The following is a 22,262-nucleotide window of genomic DNA, read 5'->3' as shown; positions in this document are numbered from 1 at the left end:
TTGACAACTTTAGAACTTTTCTTTAGCTAATTCAACCATAGCAGAACAATGTGAAGGATTTGTGTCCCTTCAACATGCAACATAAGACCAGCAACAACAAACCCTACATATATAATTGTTTTTAAATTAGACTGTCCTTGTGTACACAAGCTTTGTTCTGAATGACTTTTTTCTAAGGAACTTATTGTAGTACAAAAATTAACTCTTTAATTCTACTGCAGTCACATATTATATGAAAAAGCTCATTAAGCTTCACATAACAATCAGAACTTTTTTTTAATCCTTTTTTCTACAGGCTTTTTATCTATTTAATATGTATTTGTGTTACTTTTCTATTGTTGTTCCCTTCTTGTTTAGTTATTTCAAGTTTTACAATAAATGTTTCTTTGCTGTGTGGCTCATTTTCCTGTCTGAACAACAATGGGCAGCAGGAGCTAGCTTAAGACGTTTTAATTCATAAAACATTCAGAATTTCCCTTACTGGACTGAGACATGCTTTGATACTGCAACATAATTGGTTTCCCTGGAGAGCAGACTCTGGGTGCTGGTCTCCGGTCCTGGGAAGGTCTCCTCGGAGTCTTTGTTGCAAAAGAGGAGTGGAGGCCCCTGCTTGCAGGCCTCTGGTGTTAGCTGTGTGCTAACGCTGGATGAGCTGCTCTCCAGCAACTCACCTCCTCGGAGTGGAGTTGTGCAAGAGAGAGAGTGGAGGCTGGCTGAAGCCTTTTGTTCGACCTGTGAATTCAGAGGTGTCAAAACATGGGAGCTTCAACCAATCAGTGACTGGCTGAATGCATGGGGGGAAGAGTCTTGTGAGCAGAAAAGGGGGGGGGGAGGATGAAGGTCCTGCAGAAGCCCCCCCTTCCCCACTGGGTGTGAAAGACAATCACATTCCTGGGTCAGAATTCATATGTCATGACTGTGTATCATGACATATGTCTTTTCCTACAAATGAACAAACTTTCTGTGGTCCTGTGAGATCCCAACACTGGATATGGTTCTTTTTTTTTTTTTTTTTCTACCAGATTATTTTCCATGAATGTTGCACTCAGTGAATAGCCGTCTTCCTTCACACTTTCCTATTTGTTTGTGTCCTTCCTCCCTTCGCAGGGTGTCAATGATCGTGTTCTGGACAACTATTAGTCAGGAGTTTTTCCTCATGCTCACACTGAACCAGACGGAGGGATCATTTAAACACTCAGGAAATCTTGTGGGGCTTTTAGCAGGCTTTCGTTTTTTTAGTAAATTAACTATGACAGCATGCATCTCCAATAATAAACATGTTCATACTGTTCACATTTTTTATAGTGTCTTTTTATTTTCTAAGATGATGAATTTTAGGTTTCAGCTATAATCAGAAATGGATGGGAGACAATTTATTGTGTGTGTGTGTGTGTGTGTGTGTGTGTGTGTGTGTGTGTGTGTGTGTGTGTGTGTGTGTGTGTGTGTGTGTGTGTGTGTGTGTTGTTGGTGTTGTTGTTTGTTTCTTTGTTTTTTGTAACAGAAATGATTTGCTTGTGCTTTGAATTTTACCTGAAGCCTGCACAGCTCAAAGCCATGGCGCCTGATATAGATACCTTCATGGTGACAAAATATTTGCATTGCATCGCAATTGATAGTGTCTGCATTAGATTCCTCACACTTTTAATGTAGTTTTGATTTAACCTTGCAAACAGTCACACAAACAGATAAATATACACCAATGATTGTATTTTGTCCTTGGCGGCAAACTTCACACACACAATGCAAACTACACACAGAGAGAGAGAGAGAGAGAAATCACTACTTCCAAATACTTCACTCTAATTGTTGCAATGCCTAAAAACTGTTTATGTGCTCAGACTGAATGACCTCACACGGCCCAAATGCAATACCACTGTTCATCACCAGGGGGCCGCGACCCTCGCCTATTGAATCACTACCTTGAAGTAGTACTTTTTCTTTTTACAGTAAGTACTCATCACTTCGACCTCTGTTTACCTTTCTAGTCTGTAAATTGATATTATGAAGTCGTCCATCAAAATCACTGTTTCCTGAGCCAATTGGAGCTGAAAGCAAGATTGCAGGATATTGACATATGAACTAGTGACATACAACCTATTTGTAAGTATTTATTTTACAACAAGGGATAATAAACAAACCCTGGATAGCTACTAGGAAGAGGATAAACTATTGTAGGGAAAGGGATATTTATTTATTGTTAATAAGTGAATCATTTCACTTTATATATTTGGTTTGCAAAAAGAAAAGGCTTGTTGAAAGTTATATTCACAAATATGTATGTAGTTAGAAGAAGAAAAATAAAGAAATTAGATTCAAGGAGTGTCTTGCCTACATGCGAACTACATAATTTTCTTTGTTTATGCCAGTCCAGTGTAAACAGACAATGTTTTTGTAATGATGCAGCATAAACGCAAAACTTTTCTGAAATGAAAACGCAAAAATGACTGAATGTTTTCCCAAGAAACGTTGTGGTGTAAACAGGGCCTAAAAATGGTAAATTGTTCTTTGACATGATTTTACAGGGCTTTCTTTTGTTAAAGGCTGTCTAATTCAATATTTACAATGGTTTGTAATTAATACTTGAACCTGTCTGAAGCTCCTTTAGTTTCAAATTGCAGCTTGATCTGTGGTATAATTGCTGATGTTCTCCACCGTTCTACTTTCTGCATTAGAAGCCATGTGAAGACACTGAAAGCCATGTTGAGCTGCTTTGAACATGGATGTTCACACAAAAGAACACAGGATGAGTGTTTTTATTATGAAAAGAGTTTATGTTCTGTCTTGCTTTAAAGTGGGGAATCACCTGTGAACAAAAGCAGTTCACCCTTATGTACATTTGACTGGTTTATAAAAATCTTTATGTGTGTCTCCGGCTGCAACATCTCTCTTTAGTGTGTATTTAAAATCAAAATTGAGAAAAGCTGCATGTACTAAATACTCCAATTTTAGTGTTAAAGTTGTAAAATCCACGTTTAAATACAGCTTCGTGTGGATTTCTAGCTTATTGACATTTCCCTCATTGTGGACTGGTGAGTCGAGCCAAACGTAAGAATGCATTTTAATGTAATGGCGCCATCCAGAGGACAACGAAATATTTACTTTTACAGGATTTCTAAAAGAAAGGAAAAGTTATATGTATTTGGAAACTTTGTGTAAAAGGAGAGGACAGTTTTAACATATTGAATCCTTGAAGAGTTACAGTCTGGGTTCCTGCTCCTGTATCGCCTTTAAAAAGTCTGGAAGGAATTTCTCCTGATTGGGCAGATCAATATCTAATATGTTCTGGCCACTAGGTCAAAGGCCAAAATCACAATCATTGCAGTTTTTAAGTCTTTACAACATACAGACAGGCTACAATTGTAGATTCTAAGTGTTTGTTTCTATGACTAGGTGGAGGAGGTTCCTGGTGAAACATCACAGTCGGACCTGCCTCCTGATGATGTCATGATTCTTGACGCCAAGGTCACGGTATGTCTCCACTGTTGTCTGGTACTGGTGTCCCCATCTCCACCATGAAGCAAAGGGAGGAGCTTGCTATGTTCACCGCTGGTTCTACAGCGGCTGCTACAGATATTAGTGGAAACCTGGTTAAACCTGGTAACCGCTCTGGTTCTGGTCTGGGGCGTTGAAAAACACATAATGTCAACAAACATGACAGTCAACACATGATATTCCACTATTTTTCAACAATAAAAGACTTGTGTTGCTTTGGAAGTGGAGCTCTTATAATAAAATTCAAACAACAACAACATGAGTGTGTAAAATCATTAATGGGAAAGTTTAGGAAATTTAGCTTTGCTTCCGGTTTTCATATTTCATCTTTTTCCTGCTTTGTAATCGAGTCCAAGGGGTTAAAAAAAATCCAATGATTAAAGTAATACAAACCATATAGTCTAAAGTTCTGTCTGAAGAAACTCTTCACACGCCGTTTCCTCTCTTTGGACCTCAGCAGACAGGCCACCTGATTTTAGGTTGTTGCACTATTAAATAAGGTAAGGATAAAATATTCCTTGCTGCATTCATTTATTTTAATATGTTTTACTCATTTTTATTAGAAATCTTTAATATAGGTCAAATACAACAAAAAAAATCCAGTAATAGCCATCAAATAGAACATGGGTATATTGTACATTACTCTTTGTATCCATTAAATAGACAGTCAGCATCACAATGACAAGAACAATTTATATATAGACATACAAACGTATCTTTAAAAAAAAAACCTATATTAACTATCCGAAATGTATCTTTGAATTTAGGACCATTTCCCCATGAATACATGCATTTTCATTTGCAGTCTTGCTGTTATTTGCTCCGTACGGTACATTTCTTTTAGTTTGTTCTTCCATTGAGCAACGACAAGTCATATTTTAAGTATAAATTTGATGCCATTTGTTCTTGTATTGTTCGGGAAACGTACCAATATTATGAAATTTGGCTTTAAAAGGGATTTCAATCCTGAGACAATGTTTTTCACCTTGTGCATCTTTCCAATAGCTGCTTAGCTTTGGACAGTCCTAAAATATATGGCTGTGGTCTCCCATAAGACCACAGCCCCTCCAACACCAACCAGAGGTTCTACCAAACTTGGATGTGACAAACGAAGTTCTAAAAAAAAAAAACCTCTCACTTTAGTTTTCCACTCAAATTCTCTCAGGCTCAGACTGTTTGTTATTTGATGTCTCTCCCGCAACGTCTGTTCCCAGCCTTCATCCTTAATTATTTTTACTGGGAAATTTTACTCCCATTTTCCTTTAATGTCCAGTGTATTGTTGTTATACTATTTTGTAAACATGAGATATTTACTGTTATTTTTCCTTTTAATCACAGAAAAGAAAATGCTCTCAATGTGTGGGTGGAGCTTGTAAGGGGATTAGGCAATTATGTTTATGTAGATAATTCCTTACTTGTAAATATTTATAAAAATCTCTTCCACTCTCAACCATTTGATCCAGCATAATAAGGCCTTTTTCAGCCCAATTGTCAAAACCAGAGGAAGGTGGGAACTCCAGATTATGATGATTATTATGATTTCAGAGTCTGAAACAATATAGATCGCTGCTCAATGCCACTTCGTTTTAGTCCAGGGGGGCCACATATGGCCCAATACCATCCTGGTGTGGGCTGGACTGCTCTGCAGCAGGTTCGTTGTCGAGGATAAATCACCATGGTTACTTGACCTGGATGAACTTGGCCAGCATTCGTTCAACCGATTTGGGGATAACTTTATCCAGGATAGCTGGTTTTTCCAGGCTTTATCCTTTATCCTGGATTTGTGCAATACCGCCCAGGTGTGTGTGTGTGTGTGTGTGTGTGTGTGTGTGTGTGTGTGTGTGTGTGTGTGTGTGTGTGTGTGTGTGTGTGTGTGTGTGTGTGTGTGTGTGTGTGTTCCATCTCTGGGGACAATTTGAGCGTACACATGATCCCTGCCCTGTTTTTCATTGATTGTTTGAAGTTTATGAGTCAGTGACCATCTTTGTGCAGAACTTTTTAGTTTTATTAATAAAATATTTGTCGCTCTGCTTGTGTGGCGAGTCAGAGGGGCCCTGGCATCAACTCCGCCAGATATCTGCAGCGCCTCTTTTTGAGTGGCAGGGTGAGCTCTGTGAATTTCAAAAGATGAGATGTCAGGAAAAACGTCAGGAAAGCCGAGCCCAACACTCCTCAACTATCCACAACCTGGAAGAGCTACAAAGCTCTTATACAACATAAACATAAAACAATGACACAGGGAAAGTCAACAGCAGCCTCCACTAGCTCAGTTCTGCTTGTTTGTGAGAATCCAGCATGATGTTCGTACCACTAGAAGGCAGGTTGGGGGAGCATCTGCCACTCTGCTGGGCGGACGCTTTCCTGTCCTCTTCCGCCCAAAGTTTCAACCATCTCTGCATCAAAAAAGCATTAAAAGGACAATGAAATAACATGAAAACTGCTGAGCTGAGCTTTACTTTGAAAAGTAGAAATAACTTCCACATCAATGGGTTGTGGACTCTGCCTGCAGCTCCTTACCTTTTTGCAGCAGCCACTCCTCTCGTCCACTTGAAGTGGGCGGGGCCTGTTTGGAGGGAGCTGGTGGACCAGAGCCGTGGTCCTGAAAACACAACGGCAGACTGTGTTGAAAACGAGTGTTCAGGCAACATGGGGGGGGGAAAGTGAGTCAGGATAAGTGATCTTACCTTTATGCCCGTGGACGTCCTGGCTGCATCTGTCAACGTCTGAAAGAGAGAAAATAAACTCATTCAACATGTTTGTAATGGGAAAACAAGTCCCTCACTGTATCTGGATCCAGTTTGATGGTGAGCTGATGGGCAGCAGCGCTCACCTTCACCTTCTTGCCCTTCGGCGCCCCCCAGGCCTTTTCTGCGCTCTTTCGCTTTCTGCAGCTGGTCATTGTTAATTTCAGCCTGGTAGGACTGAGCAGGTCGGCGGAGTATGCAGCAGTTGTCAGAAGCATCTCATACCTGCTCCATGTCCAGCTTTCTCCAGCTACGAAAACAAAGGAGAAGTGAATTGGTTAGATATCATGAACAACAAAAACAGTCGCAGCTTTGTGTTGTGAATGAGCCACGTTACCCGAGACATTTTTCTTTTTCCTCCTCTTGGCTGGGAGAGGGGGCCGGGCATAGCTGTGATCCTGACAACACACAACGGAAAACTGATGTATCTTCAAACGGGTATTCAGGCAACAACAACAACAACAAAAGCAAGTCTGATTGCAGGAGTTACCAAAAAACAACAAAGGTGTGAAAGGACAACAGGGTTAATCCATATTTCACACCTCCAGAATGGTTTAGTGTGCAGTGAATGTTTGTTGAAGGAGTGTGGATTCTACCTGGAGCTCCAGCCATTGAAGGTGGACCGGATCGGGTCTGGGATTATGCGCCAGGAAATGTGCCATCGCTTTGAAACCGCCCATTCTAGAGATGGAAAAAGCCTTGAATATTAGAATGAGGTTCACAGTCACTTAAAAGCCAAACATGTTACAAGAATAATGATATATACACTGGTACAACTAGTTCTTAACATCAGAAGTGACTGAATTTATGATTTCACAACAGTTTATATAAACACAACTGAAAATACGTCTAATGAACATCAACCACAATTCAATATCTGCAGCAACAATGAATACTTCAGGATAATTAAATGTAAGATAAATGATTAAAATAAACTGAAATGCAACAAATTGAACTCTTTCTAAAGCTTCTGAGTGAAAATACAGTTTGAAATGTTACTTTTCCCACTCTGCTAGTTAAGACTAGATTGTGTTTGGAGTTTCAGTGTCGTTACTGTGTAAACTGTAAACTGGACTGAATAATCTGAGTGTAATTTACAGCATACAGCTTGATTTATAAACAGAACCTCATGAAAACATGGAGCCACTTTAAGTACCAGTAATAGTGAGACAGTAAAAGTAAAATGGCCGGTGTTTATGTATGTTGCCATGGAGATGGCCTGCAGGTCATCAGGTTAGCTTTAGCAGCTAGCTGTCAGGCCTTGAAGGATTTGTGGTCCTCAAACAAATGATTGTTATTCGATAGCCAAGTGACCAATTTGAAGGATTTTTTAACTTACAGCATTTTTACAGTGTGAAATGTTACTTTTCCTACTCTCTTAGTTAAAACTTGGATGCACTTGGAGTTTTTCCAGTATTTTTAAACTAAAAAGTTTGTCATCAGAGTTCAACTATATTTAAACCATCAAAACCTCTCAGAGAGTCAATAAACGTAAAGAAGCAACTTAAAGAATCCAACATTAGCAACACCAGCATGATTAGCAACATTAGCAACATCAGCATGATTAGCAACATTAGCAACATCAGCACTAAGTGACAGGAGTTGATCAGACAGAAAGCATAAACCTGGTAACTCTTCCTGCGTACTTACTTTGATTATTGATGCCTCAGCTCGGCTGCTCCAGCGAGTTTTACAAGTGGCTCCTCCCGAGAAGGCTGACCGTGGACTGAAGCCGAGTTAGTCTTCTAACGCCCATCAATGCAGCTGGGTTGCTGATTGGCTGCTGCAGCAGCCACCCGTGATTGGCTGGCACCATGTATCCATAGTAACTGTCAAAAACACTGGTTCTCTGTTACTGCTATTTCCAACTTATTTAAGGAAAAATTACTTTGAATTTCTTGATATTTCTACCATTTTAATGTTCGTTAAACAATGCAACCAATTTTTTAAAATTTCTAATTTTCCAGAGTTTCTAGGTATATATCAGATTCAGATTCATTTTATTTGCCATTTGCAGTAAAACCACATTGGAATAAATTTGTAAAAGTCCCCAGTGTGCACAAGACAGGTACAGCCATAAAATAACATTAATTAAAAAGTACATAAATAAAACAGGATAAAAGTACAGAAATATATTGATATTTATGTTTAATTGTATTAATTAGTCATTATAACATATAAATTAAATATATATAAAAATTATTAGGTCATATTTGTTGGACGGCACTGTCAAGTTCAGTGACGCAGCGGCTTGGTGTTTCGGATTAAGTTTGACGGAATGATTTATAGGGATACGTTATTCTTGCAAGTGAGCATAAAGAACTTTTTCCACCAGGTGAAGTATACCTGCTGCATTTTGTCACATGGGTTCTGGTCAAACTCAAACATTTAAATTGTATTTGAACTGCTGAAGGACGTTCATGTGAACAATGACACATGGAGAGTTTCGGATTTATTATTCCTGGAGCTCAGTGCTGCTTTTGACACACTTGACTACAACATACCACTTGACATACTTGTTGGGAATTTCTGGCACTGCATTACATTGGTTTAGTTCTTACTTGCAGGACAGGAACTAGAGTCGGTGCATAAATCCAAATAATGAGTGGATGTGTCGGAATGTTTTCTAATGTAACGCAGAAAACATGGGAGGTCATTGTTTTTGGCCCCAAAGAAAAAAGGTTCAACTCTCATTTTGACTCCATGTCACCTGGGACATGAAATCAAGGCAGAAATCTGGACGTGATTATGGACTCAGACCTAGAATTGAACAATGACATTAAGAAAATAACAAAATCAGTTCACTGCCATCTGAAATCTATTGCAAGAATTAAAAGATTTCCAACCAAATGAGATTCAGATCAAACTTGTTGATGCAGCTTTTAGTTTATTCTCCTTTCTTCATTGCTTTGTTTTAATGTGTTTCCTTGTCAAGCACTGTACATCGCCTTGTGCCTTAATGGTGCTGTAGAAATCAACTTGTCCTGCTCTAGTGTTAATAGACCTCTCTCTTTCAGGAAAATGTCCGGGCGCTGTCCAAAGGGGTTCAGTCCATCATGGGCTACAAACCAGGCAGCGGACCGTCCTCGCAGGTAAAGCAGGATCAGAAACGATGGCGGGGAAACCTTGGAAAAAACACGGCAACAGAAACAAGAAGGAGAAAGTATACGGCGAATCACGAAGCATCTTGATGCTTGATGAGCCTCATTATTGATCGTTTTATCCTGAGTGGAAAACTTTTAAAGTTGACATGTGATTCCAAAGGAATAAGTGTAACGACGTCGGCAGATGAAGGCTTCTAAATCCTTTAAATACTGAAAGGAGCGGCTGTTTTATTACGGCAGGACATAATCTGCCTTGTATGCTCTGGTGTGAAGATCATGATTGATGCATTCCCTCAACTGGACGTTTTGCAGCGTCTGATGTCTCCAGGGAGGTAAATTCATTGTGATTAAAAACTACAATTCTATTGCCGTGAAAATCCGCGTCACAGTTGTCGTGATACGGTTGTGTTGTATGTTCATTACTGAGTTTTTCCTCATACAGTTAACATCTACTGAGCTGGACTGTTTATAAGTAAATGTCTTCATATTGGTGCGTCACTTCTTTACCTGATTTCTACAATGAGCTTGATTTCTGCATTACTGCAATGTTTCAAAGGTAAATTAACATTTCTTCATTTGTTTCAGTGTGAACTGTGATTAAGACAGTATACATTTTCCAACTGGAATAAAATGTGACATTTTAAATTGAGGATGTGTGTTTATTTCTCAAATGGCCAAGAGTATCCATGAATTTGAATTATTATATATATATATATATATTTGATCTGTATATTTTATATATATAAATATATATAAAATGAAAATTGTCAAGTAAACCTCGGAGGTAGCTGTGTAGCGGAGGAGTACAGGGTAATTTTGGTTGAGTATCCACCCAAATACTTTGGGAATGATTATTAGAAAATAGTATCCTCGGTTGCCAAACTGAAGAAATAATGTTTGTGATAAGAGCAGCTGTACTTATTTAATATATGTGCCACACTTTTTTACTAAATATTTTTGGGAGGTTTTCTTTAGCATTTTATTCCTATAGAACGAAGTGGTCTTTGTTTTTCCATATTTTCTGTGGTAATTTTGTTTTTGGTTGGGAAACGGACCTTGTTCTCTCAAGAGGATCTCATAAATACCAAGGCAGTGATGGTTGTGGTTCATTTGACCACATTCCCAAACACATGAAATCTTTTTACAGTATTCCTGGCTATTGTGCAATATATTAGATTTGCTTTTAATTAATTTCAATTTAATTAGTTAGATATCAATCATGTCATCGTTGACATTCCGTTATTAAATTTCAGCTTTTTAAACTGCATATAAGTAATTTTGTCAAATGTGTTTGTGCTGAAACAAAGTAATTTTGTGCAAAGGAGCGAGAAAATGCTATTCTGTGTTAGTCCATCATATTTTAAATTCCAAGGAGGTTTAAAGCCTCCTAAGGCGTTTAGGACGACTGGTGTAGACGTCAACTTTTCATAGGTTTATGCACAGATACTCTTGTTGGCCCAGAATCTGTATTTTCTAAAGCCTTAAACAGTGAATCATCCCCCTCAAAATAACCCAAAGTGGAGTGCAGTCAGGCCCGCTCCTCCCGACACGCAGAACACGCGCTGTGCGTCGGGCCCCGCGATCCATTTTGCGCAAGTGAATTGAATTTCCCTCGGGATCAATAAAGTATCATCATTCTCTGCAAATGCGCAAAGGATGCGCGTGCAGTTTGCCGAGAGGCGCGCGGAGAGCACCGCCACCAAGTCAGCCCGAGGCCGGAGAGAGAGAGAGAGAGAGAGAGAGAGAGAGAGAGAGAGAGAAAAAAAGAGACGCAATGATTGAAAGCGCGAAGCGTCAGCATCTGACCAATCAGCGGTCAGAAGGGCCGGCAGGCAGTTGTTTACAGGTCGAGAGGAGAGAGAGAGAGAGAGAGAGAGAGAGAGAGAGAGAGAAAGAGAGAGACGGCTTCCAAACGTCAATACGATTCGGGAGCTAGCAAAAGAAAGAAAAAGTCCAAACAAGAAGAGGCTCGTGCTTCACTTGAAGGTGGGATGTTGTTGAAATAATAATTAAAAAAAAACCTTTGTGGCATAAACTGTTTATGAAACAAAGTTTTTTCAGACGTGTGCATCTGTAAAGTTCTTGTTCCACTGTTGATAGAGGCTGTTCGTTTGATTCGTTAGTAATTGTAATTTATTATAATATTATTATTATTATTATTATTGTTCTTCTTCTTATTATTATTATTGTTATTATTATTATTATTATTATTATTATTATTATTATTATTATTATTATTATTATTATGTTATTGGAAGGGGGCCCTAAAATAAAATCCTGCTTAGGGCCCCCACTTGGCCTGAGTGTAGTATTTCCTTTACATTTCCTGCTGCATTTGCTTTAAAATTTAAAAAAAAAAAATCTTCTCCATGATTTAATTCAATGAACCGTGCAAGAGTTACCACAAACGATCCAGCGCGTTCATTAAAACAATACATCTCTTATATTATTCTTTATGACCAGATATATAGAATTTTATTCACTCAAGATCATAAACAAATGACCAACATAGCGGCTCGGCCACAAACTGTTAATGTTACTCTTTTTGTTTACATACTTGGTTTACTTGAACTGACAGTTAGTCTGAGTTTAGGGAAAACAAAAGTTCTATCGGGTTTATTTTCAAACAACACATCAAGACATCTTTCAAAGCATTTTAGAATGTTTTGATAGAAACCTCAAAAAAAGAAGTGCAAAATAAGCTGCTTGTTTCACTCATTAATCTAAACATTTAGAAACATGAACAAACCTGGAAACATTTTCAAGATTCTGAACACATTTCTGTTTGTGTGAATTTAAAAATATCAGTGATGGAGAAAGTTGAACCTGCAGCTTTACTAGTAAGGTTTGATTGTTCACCACGAGGCCAAAATTGGCACTTGTAGGGGAAAAACCATTACTAGTAAGACTTAGTCATTCTACCAGTGTCCCCTGGTCGTTCTACTAGTTAGTGTAGAGGTTATGGTACATTCACATAGCACTATTTTATCTTCTGTTTTTCAGTCTTTGTCTCTTTCTACACACATAATTGCACTTTTATAGTAAAAAAAATACTCTTGACTACCTATTGAACTGAGATGTAATGTGGGGAACAACACGACAAAAAACATATACTGAAGGTGCAGCTTAAAAATATTTAAAAGTTTAGAATGCAGATGTGAATGAACGTCAGCTGACGTACATTTCCTTTTTAGGATTGTCAGGGTGGAGTGAAACGATAGGTGTTGTAACAAAGGAGAACAAAACAGGGTGTGTCCCAGCGAGCAACAGTGGCTGAAATCACGTCTTTAAGACGTCATTTCCATACCTCCAGAACACGTCTTCTGGTCATATGAACGTCCAAACAAATGAAAAAATAATTATTTCTCCAGCTCTGTCATGACAGGTAAGACTGCTATCCACTAAACCAACAACACACTCTAAATCACATTGATTCTGACAATAATTTTGTAAGCATGTCACTTATATATGACGAGCTTAAAAAAGTATACAGACATAGCCAACAGTGTGCCTGAAATAACACTTATTACAAAAGTATTGTAAGACTTAACATAATCTATAGTGTGTCGTTGGGCCAGTGGACAGGAGTCTATCATGAAACACGGTTGGTTTCGAAGCCAGGTGGGGTCAAAATTAACATTTCCTTTCATTGCATCACGTCATCCAGGAGACTTGTTTGGACATTCATATGACGTCCAGACAAGACCTCCATTGCAATGTCCAGGAAAGACGTAGAAAAAAATGTAATTCTCTCGTCCGTGAAGACGTCTTCTGGAGGGACGGAAATGACGTGTGGAAGGTGTGATATGGACGAGCCTTGCTCAGTGGAGTAGTTCACGTCAATGAATGTTTGAAAAACTTGTTGTGTAATAATTTTATATAAATGTGTGAAAAAACAAGCACATCAATAAATAACCTAAAAACCTGATGCATCTGTTTGTAGCCACCAATGTGATGCTATTTCAAGATTCAGGGAGCGTTTGAATATTCATAGATGTAATGCAAAACTGTAGAACAGTGTGCATGGGCTCACAGCTGACACACAACGACTCAATTGTCAAATGAAATATAAAGCGAGGTGGAAGGTTCATTGTTGAAAGTACACATAAAGCCAATTAACTTTTCTTTTTGTTTGTTAACTCACAGGCCTTCAGTAAAAATAAACAGGGTGTGGTGATTGTTCCAATGAATCATAGGGAGTGTCTGAACATCCTGTAAGAATGGACAACACACCCAGTAATTAAGGTTGTTGTGCGCACATCTCTCATCAAATACTTGAACACCTGAACAATATAAAAAGACGAGTAATGCTCAGCAGAGACAGATCCAGCCTTCAGAAAGACTCTGCTGTAAACTCCTGATCATCATGATGAAGCTGATCCTCTCTCTCACTCTCCTCTGGGCATTCTCCAGCACAGGTAACCAAACTTATTTTACAATTCAACTTATGCAGGTACAACACAACCTCATTTATTATTAACACAGAAATACAATTTAAAATCAGTAAAAGAAAGTTTAATGATCTGTTAATATTACAACATTAGTGAATCTGCTAAAGCTGCTCAGTTTTATTTTGATTTCTGGAATTAATGACAGATTAAAAGAATAGATGAAACATAATTAGTTATTCATTTCTATGACAGATATTGCAATGTGACAGCACAGGAGAGAACCTCTGGAGATAGGAATTCAAGAAAAAAAGTAGTAATGTACATATGTAAAAACCAGGATTAAAGCTTCATGTTAAATCTCAATAATGTGACAAAGACTTTTCACCATTTCCTAAAATAATATTTTGTCCTGTTTGTTCCCATCACAGCTGGAGCAATCCGTTGTCACGTATGTACAGATGTCAATGATCTGAGCTGTGCTTTTGGACGGACAGTTGAATGTGCAAATGATGAAGTCTGTTTGAATGTCTTCATCACAGGTATTCTTTTCTTCAGATCATCTTTTCATTTTCACTGAACTACATATTTAAAAAAATGGAATGTGTGTTCCATGAAATTCACAATGCTCTTTTTTGACAACAGAAGCCAACGGAATACAGAGAATCTACAGGGACTGTGCAAACAGCGAGGTTTGTCCAGCCACAGGCTTCCCTACTATTGCAGCCAACCTGGGTGGGATACACACAGTTGCAAATGCTGAGTGCTGTGATGATTCTGATGACTGCAACTTGAGGGACCTGGAATGTAAGTATATTTGGATCAGAAGAATTGTGATGAAAACAACAAACAACAAATGTTTCAAAATACTTTTAAAGTCAAAAGGCTTAAATATTCACTCTATGGTTTCATATCTTTTGTTTCAGTCCTTGCTATTCCTGGAGAAAATGGTATAGAATGCAGGGGTTGTGATCCCAGCACTGACAACTGCGACTCAGTAGTGAATTGTAGAGGAGAGGAGGACACCTGCTTTCAGGCACAAAGTCAGTATTTTTATTGTACATTTAACAAAAAATCTCTGAATCTGTTTTGCTTCTGTTTAAACTTGTTTCACGAGTGTAAGGACTTAAAATCACTGCATGCCTTTGAACAGGAGAACGATTGATATATATTTCAAAGTCATCAAGAATGCACTTTTTCTTTGTCTGTAGATACAGAAGACTCTGAATCAGTTTTCTCAATCCCTTGAATCAGTATATATTTGTCTGACATGACTAATGAAGACATTTATTTGACCACGAAATTCAATCTTTTCATCCACAGTCTTGATAGATCGTCAACTGATCTCTGTTGGTGGATGTGGAACTTCAAATGTGTGTGACATCGCTAATGACATCAGAAATCTGCCTTTCCTGGAAGAAGTGGGTACAGTTATTGGTACACCAACCTGTTTCCTTGTTACCACAACAACTACACCTGCCCCAACCACAACCACTCCTGAACCAACTACAACCACTTCTGAACCAACTACAACCACTCCTGAACCAACTACAACCACTCCTGAACCAACTACAACCACGCCTGAACCAACTACAACCACTCCTGAACCAACTACAACCACTCCGGCTTATACTACTGTTAGTGACCCAACAACAGTTTACACCCCGTCTCGTGAGCTCTTAGCACAAATAAAAGCTCTGCTGCTGAAAGTACGACTACTGTCTGCCAACATAAACCTTGAGCTGCTTAAGCAACAACAACTGGTGCTTTTCCAACTGCATCTAAAGTTGCTTAGTGACCAAAACAACCTGCTGGAACAACAAGAGGAACTGCCAGTCGACCACCACCATCAACTTCCACTTCACTACCAGCAATGCCTGCTGGTAAACAACCACCAGGTGCTGCTGCATCAGATCCACGGTTCTCTCTGCGGGCAACAGAACCTGCTGCAGCTCTTCCAGGAAGAACAACAGGTCCTCTACCAAATACAAGGACTTCTCCAGAGCCACCACTATAACCTGCTGCCCCACTACGCCAGTAACCTGCAGTACCGCTGTGACCAGTAGTAGCTCTCCCAAAGCTGAAGATTAGATATCAGTCACCCTCTGTTCAATAATTTATTAATCTTATGTAATTAACTTTTGGAAATGAATTTCTATTTTTGTCGTTGGTAAAATTATGAAAGGATTGTTCTTCAAGACAGTTTAACGGTTTTAGTCAATCATGTTTGTTCTTTTTAAGTATTCTCATTTAATTTTCTGTTTAAGAAAGTTATGCTTCTCAAATAATCAATAAAGGGACGTAATCAGTTTTGCAACAATCACTGTGGTTCACTTACAGATTTCAAATGTGACTTTTATCTGTTTTAGTAAATTAAAAGAAAAGGATTTTAATCTCAGTAAAATACTTTGTTTGTAAATTGGATTCATCCTATAATTTAGTTTTAATTTCATCTACTGTTCTTCCATGTTTCAATTTTCAGTTCATTAAAGCTATATTTGCAACTGATTAAGATGTTTTACTTTTTAATTTTTTCCCATTTTCTGTCTGTTATGTTTTTTGGCAAGACAAAGCAATTTTATCTTTCACACGATAAATGAAATAGAAATGTTTTGGTTGCAGTAGAGATTGCTTTGTGCCACAATCTTGTTCAAAGGTTCAGCACCAAAAAAGTCTCTGAAATACTGAATGGGCAGTTTTATTGAATCACCACCAGGAAGAGCATCTTGTCAATCTGGAACTTCCTTTACTGAGATCTGCTGCTTTACAGTTTCTCCTACTCCCTTTAGCCTTTTTCTTTTCTAAGTATCAACTGATTTCCCTCTTGAAGCTGCAGTATTGCTGCTCAGAGGTGCACAAGGAGGTTTAACAGCGTCTTCATTGCTGCTGCTCTTGTCACCAGTTTACTCACCAGATGTGGAATAAAGAAATCACTTTAGAAAAGAGCAGAGTAATGTATGTATTCAATGTGTGCCCATAGTTACATCCATAAATGTCACAAACATGAACAAGAATAAAGAGTGTGTGAGTGTTGAACGCCATCAAGACACAGTATTGTATCTGCGGCCATTATGGTGGAACGCAGTCATTGTAGGGGGTTAGAAATATTAGAACGATGACTAAAGGTCCCTGCAACCTGTCCAGGATGTACTCTTACCTCTCTCATAGGTAGCTGGGATTGGCTTCAGCGCCTCCCTACCCTGTAACTCCAAACAGGATATTAGCAGTATGCAAGCAGGATCAGCATACATGGAGAGACACAACCAATTGGCTGCGACAGAGTACAGAAACATCTATGACCAGTATGGACATAAAATACCCAAAACCTAGTGGGACATTTTCCTGAAAATGAGAAACTCCCAAGAGTGTAGTAGAGGTAGAGGACTCCAGTTTGAGGATGGTGAAGACACGACCCTACACCAGTGAAGGGGTGTTTTCAACTTTGATTTATCTTTTAGTGAAGGCAGAAAGGTTTGGTCAGTTGAATTAATCCATCCATCCATTGACTACCGCTTATCCGGGGCCGGGTCGCGGAGGCAGCAGTCTGAGTAGAGTTGCCCAGACGTCCCTCACCCCAGACACTTCCTCCAGCTCCTCCGGTGGCACCCCAAGGCGTTCCCAGGCCAGCCGAGAGACATAGTCCCTCCAGCGTGTCCTGGGTCTGCCCCGAGGCCTCCTACCGGACTAGGGAGGCGTCCGGGGGGCATCCGAAATAGATGCCCGAGCCACCTCAGCTGGCTCCTCTCCATGTGGAGGAGCAGCGACTCTACTCCGAGCTCCTCCCTGGTGACTCAGCTCCTCACCCTATCTCTAAGGGTACGCCCAGCCACCCTACGGAGGAAGCTCATTTCAGCCGCTTGTATCCGGGATCTCGTTCTTTCGGTCATGACCCATAGTTCATGACCATAGGTGAGGGTAGGAACGAAGATCGACCGGTAAATCGAGAGCTTCGCTTTTTGGCTCAGCTCCTTCTTCACCACGACGGACCGATACAACGTCCGCATAACTGCAGACGCTGCACCGATCCGCCTGTCGATCTCACGCTCCATCTTTCCCCCACTCGTGAACAAGACCCCAAGATACTTGAACTCCTCCACTTGGGACAAGGGCACTCAGCCGACCTGGAGGGGGCAAGCCACCTTTTTCCGGTCGAGAACCATGGCCTCGGATTTAGAGGTGCTGATCTTCATCCCAGCTGCTTCACACTCGGCTGCGAACCGTGTCAGTGAACGCTGGAGATCCAGGCTTGATGGAGCCAACAGAACCACATCATCCGCAAATAGCAGAGATGAGATCCTGTGGTCCCCAAACTGGACCCCCTCCGGCCCCCGGCTGTGCCTAGAAATTCTGTCCATATAAGTAATGAACAGAATCGGTGATAAAGGACACCCCTGCCGGAGGCCAACGTGCACTGGGAACAGGTCCGACTTACTGCCGGCAATGCGAACCAGACTCCTACCCCGGGAATACAAAGACCGAACAGCCCTCAACAAGGGACCCCGGACTCCAATCTCCCGGAGCACCCCCCACAGGTCATCTCGGGGGACGCGGTCGAACGCCTTCTCCAGATCCACAAAACACATGTGGACTGGTTGGGCGAACTCCCACGAACCCTCAAGCACCTGGTGGAGGGTATAGAGCTGGTCCAGTGTTCCACGACCAGGACGCTATAACTTCCTCTATTAACGACTTTCAGAATCGCAATTCAAAGCTGGGCCACTCCTTCAAAAGACTTTTGATGGTGTCGTCCACAAACGGTAACTCCATGATTCCGAACAGTTGTATGTCCAATTTCCTGTCAAAGATATCGAACTTTCTGTTCTGAATTAATCCGCTTTTTTTTAATCATTTAACGCCACACCATCCATCTTCTTTCCTGTTCAGTGTATCTACCCCCCTCTACTTCCTCCAGCTCTTCTGGGGGTACCCCAAGTCGCTCCCAGACCAATCTCTCCAGCGAGTCCTGGGTTGACCCAGGGGCTGGTAAAGCTCCAGTTTATCACTTTTAAGCTGATCCTCTCTCTCACTCTCCTCTGGGCATTCTCCAGCACAGGTAACCAAATAAACACAATAGTTCCTTTTTCTCCTCTTTGACAGTTTGCGACAAAACATCATTGGAGGACAAACTGAAAAAAACAATGTGCCTCGAGTGGTATGAACTGAATGCACATTCAGTGCCAACAAATGGGAGAGCTTTATCTGGACGGAATAAAAAAAGAGAAGGCACAAATAAAAAAGAGTAAGTGTTGCTGTGCACACTGCTGTCACGACGGTCAATGTGGTTCCTTTGGGGGTCAATTCTGGTTTTTCTTTCTTTTTTCTGTCACAGCCATGCAGAACCACATCCGCTACCTTTACTTTGAGCAAAGATGTCACAATGGGAAGCCTCAGACTGTTAAAATGTGCCTCTTCTATCAAAAAGAGGGAGGTGAGTGTCTCCACGTCAACGTGCACTGGTCAGTGTAGAATTAACTGGAAGGGTTGTAACAAGTTGTCCTCATTTATAACTCAACAGCAGAGTTTCCTGATCGACCTCCTGGAATTTGAAGAGCTTGTTTTAATTCTGTTAAGTCATAAACCGCTGCTTGAACCAGGTAGATATCACAATCACTACAGCAGCTTCAATTTTAAAATTAGAGCAGAATACAATGATTTCCCATCAAATATAATGAAAATAGGGGCACTTGCTTACAAGTTTTGAAGAGATGAAAACTATTGACAAAACATTTGCAGCAATTGCAGACAATAAATATACTGTATACACTTATCAGATATTTCTTTTTTTTTTTTTTTTCTTTTTAGTGTGGTTAGGTGTAACACATATACATAATTATTCAATGCAGTGAGTCAAGTCCTGTTGTCCGGTAGACTTACCGGGTACTTCAAATTAGAATGATAAAATAAATGAAATGATGAAAGAAAACTCCATCCATCCATTGTCTGCCGCTTTATCCGGGGCCTGGTCGCGGAGGCAGCAGTCTGAGCAGAGTTGCCCAGACGTCCCTCACCCCAGACTCTTCCTCCAGCTCCTCCGGTGGCACCCCAAGGCGTTCCCAGGCCATAGAGAGACATAGTCCCTCCAGCGTGTCCTGGGTCTGCCCCGAGGCCTTCTACCGGAGGGACATGCCCGGGACACCTCCCCAGGGAGGCGTCCGGGGGGCATCTGAAACAGGTGCCCGAGCCACCTCAGCTGGCTCCTCTGGATGTGGAGGAGCAGCGGCTCTACTCCGAGCTCCTCCCTGGTGGCTGAGCTCCTCACCCTATCTCTAAGGGTGACGGAGCTCCTCACCCTATCTCTAAGGGTGACGCCCAGCCACCCGACGGAGGAAGCTCATTTCAGCCGCTTGTATTCAATTCAACTTTTTTTGTACAGCACCAACTACAACAAAGACATTTCTAGGTGCTTTGCCACAAAGCTTCAAAACTGAATACACGTGGTGGCATGAATGTGGAAAAACCAAGCTTGTATCCAGAAGTTTGCTGGTTCTGATCCCGACTGGCCGCTGAGCAACAGCCAAGCAGCATATATCCTCAACGCATCCTGACACGCCTTCTAAAAACAGCAACATGTAGTAAGACGGTATGCAAAGAAATTTCAGATGTCTGGATAGAAATGTTTGAACTCGTGTTGCGAGGGCAGAATATGAGTTCATACAACAACGAAAGCATCTGATGCAGGTTGAAAACGTTCATGCGCAAAATAGTTTACCTGCAAAAACCAACGGTGTGATATTTCTGTTTCCCATGTCAGCACCAAACAAAGAGCCACAGTTCTTCATGGCTTTCAGTGAAACGCACACGTCTGTCAACCTGTCCTGGGAGGAGATTCCCGTTGGGAACCAGCGAGGCTTCCTCACACACTACAACCTGTGCAGCGTGAAAAGCAGCTCCCAGGATGAGCCACCAGGTTCCAACGTCCAAGGATTTTAAACTGGCCTTTGTTTTGCATTCTAAAACTACAAAGTTGACTTGTGGTATCGTTCAGTATTTTTTTTTCATAAATATAAATTGGCGAGTTAAATGAAATACAATATGTTGGGAGATTTTAAAACCATGCCGTTTCACTGTAACTACAAAGGCATGTTGACTTCATGAAAGTTTTCCTCTTCTTATTAGGGTGCCACAACATATCTGCTTCTGAGATGAAATATCGTTTGGAAAAACTGACACCGGGAACCAAATACAGCCTCAGTCTGGCCGGAGCGACTCGAGGCGGAGACGGACCTCCAGCCACAGTGACCGTCAACACAAAGCCCCAGAAGCCTGTGAATTGTATGCTACCATCAGTACAATGACATTTTGTAGTTTCGCAATGTAAACACATTGTTGGTCCAAATATAAGACGACTCCCACATGTACAAGGCTCATACATAGAAAAGAGTTTTACTGAGAAAATGTTTTTTTTTTTCTGGGAAAACAATCATCCCTGAATATAAGATGACTTTTTCAGACCCATTACAAAGAAAAAATATCTCATCTTATATTTGGATCAATACAATGTTCAGAACAGTGTTCTCCATTTTTTTTCTCTGACCTTTTCTCACTTTCTCTTTGTGGATCTCTTTTCCCCCGATTTAGTGTGGCTGAGCTTTGGCTTGCTGATTGTATTCTTTTGTTTCTCCATCATGTGCACCGTCGTCTTGAAGAGGTGGGCGACCCCCTTACTTGTTATACTCATAAGATCCCGACAGCATCATTTTTGAATCTGATGGTAACATTTCTACCAATGGTAACATTTCTACCAATTTAAAATTGTGAACAATAAGAGCACATGGAGCGAGATGGGATATTCTGTAAAATTTCAATAAAATGTTCAGCCACCTCAGAAGTTATGTTGCTTTTCCTCACCGTTCTGACCGGGGCCCCCTGCTGGTTTAAACTGGGGACATTAAAAAAAACACAAAAGTGGTGGGATAGCCAGGTACCATTGTGAAGCAGAATTCACCAAGCGTTGGATTGTTCACCCACTTATAGGGAACGTGAGCTGGGATTAGACCGTGGTGAGACAGGTTAGTTTTACCCTGCTGATGACGTGTAGTTGCAACAGTAGTCCTGCTTTTATATGATCATATTCATGTCCTGTGCTCTCTTGGCTTTCCACTTCCTGTTTCAGGCTTGCGGTGTTCATCGTTGTCACACTTTGCTGGATGTCCTGCTGGCTGACTCGTCAGACTCAATATTTGCCTCTATATGTCCTGATGTTGGGAACAGCTGGCCTGAGCCTCATCACCATATTATCAGGAGTGTTGTTGACTGCAGAATGTCTGTGTTTTGAGCTGCTGAATGGAAACAATTTCCCATAAAACATCAATAACATTTTATATTCATTATCACTTTTAGCACTTTCAGTTGTCCATTTAAATGTTTTAACTGTTTAACTTTAATAGATATTTTCATCATTTCAGCCCATTGTCTGTTTCAGCTGTTTTGACAGTTTGAGCTCTTTTAGCATCACAACTCTTTCAGTTATTGTTGCTTTAGTTTCACTCAATAGTTGAGCCATCATTGCTGTTTTGGCTTTTTCAACTGTCATT

General features: G+C 40.5%; 2 protein-coding genes across 2 annotated transcripts; one reads left to right on the top strand and one right to left on the bottom strand.

The window, feature by feature from the left end:
* Positions 1–5,529: 5,529 nt before the first annotated feature.
* LOC308137114 (uncharacterized protein) lies at positions 5,530–6,916 on the bottom strand (the record flags this gene model as incomplete). The annotated part of the gene is made up of 7 exons (XM_080505688.1): positions 5,530–5,603; positions 5,801–5,885; positions 6,010–6,091; positions 6,177–6,215; positions 6,323–6,486; positions 6,574–6,634; positions 6,833–6,916. The coding sequence occupies 6 exons, from the start codon at positions 6,914–6,916 to the stop codon at positions 5,803–5,805; spliced, it is 513 nt and encodes a 170-aa protein (XP_080361814.1). The 3' UTR covers positions 5,530–5,603; positions 5,801–5,802.
* A 6,761-nt stretch (positions 6,917–13,677) lies between these two features.
* Positions 13,678–16,643, top strand: LOC308137990 (uncharacterized protein). Its single transcript, XM_080506909.1, has 5 exons — positions 13,678–13,758; positions 14,160–14,270; positions 14,374–14,535; positions 14,655–14,771; positions 15,052–16,643. Exons 1-5 carry the CDS (start codon positions 13,707–13,709, stop codon positions 15,792–15,794), a joined length of 1,185 nt encoding a protein of 394 aa, XP_080363035.1. The 5' UTR covers positions 13,678–13,706; the 3' UTR covers positions 15,795–16,643.
* The last annotated feature ends 5,619 nt before the right edge of the window (positions 16,644–22,262 follow it).

Source organism: Blennius ocellaris, assembly GCF_963422515.1.
Source record: "Blennius ocellaris genome assembly, chromosome: 12".
In the NCBI taxonomy this organism is placed as follows: domain Eukaryota; kingdom Metazoa; phylum Chordata; class Actinopteri; order Blenniiformes; family Blenniidae; genus Blennius; species Blennius ocellaris.
Note: the sequence above shows the minus strand (reverse complement) of the source record. Positions and strands in the feature narration are given on the sequence as shown.

Bases quoted from the DNA above. Each gene is read 5' to 3' on its own strand.
- LOC308137990 (XM_080506909.1), top strand. From the start codon at position 13,707: ATGATGAAGCTGATCCTCTCTCTCACTCTCCTCTGGGCATTCTCCAGC. The intron at 13,759-14,159 runs GTAACCAAACTT...TTCCCATCACAG, and splicing joins CTGGGCATTCTCCAGCACAG to CTGGAGCAATCCGTTGTCAC. The intron at 14,271-14,373 runs GTATTCTTTTCT...TTTTGACAACAG, and splicing joins TTTGAATGTCTTCATCACAG to AAGCCAACGGAATACAGAGA.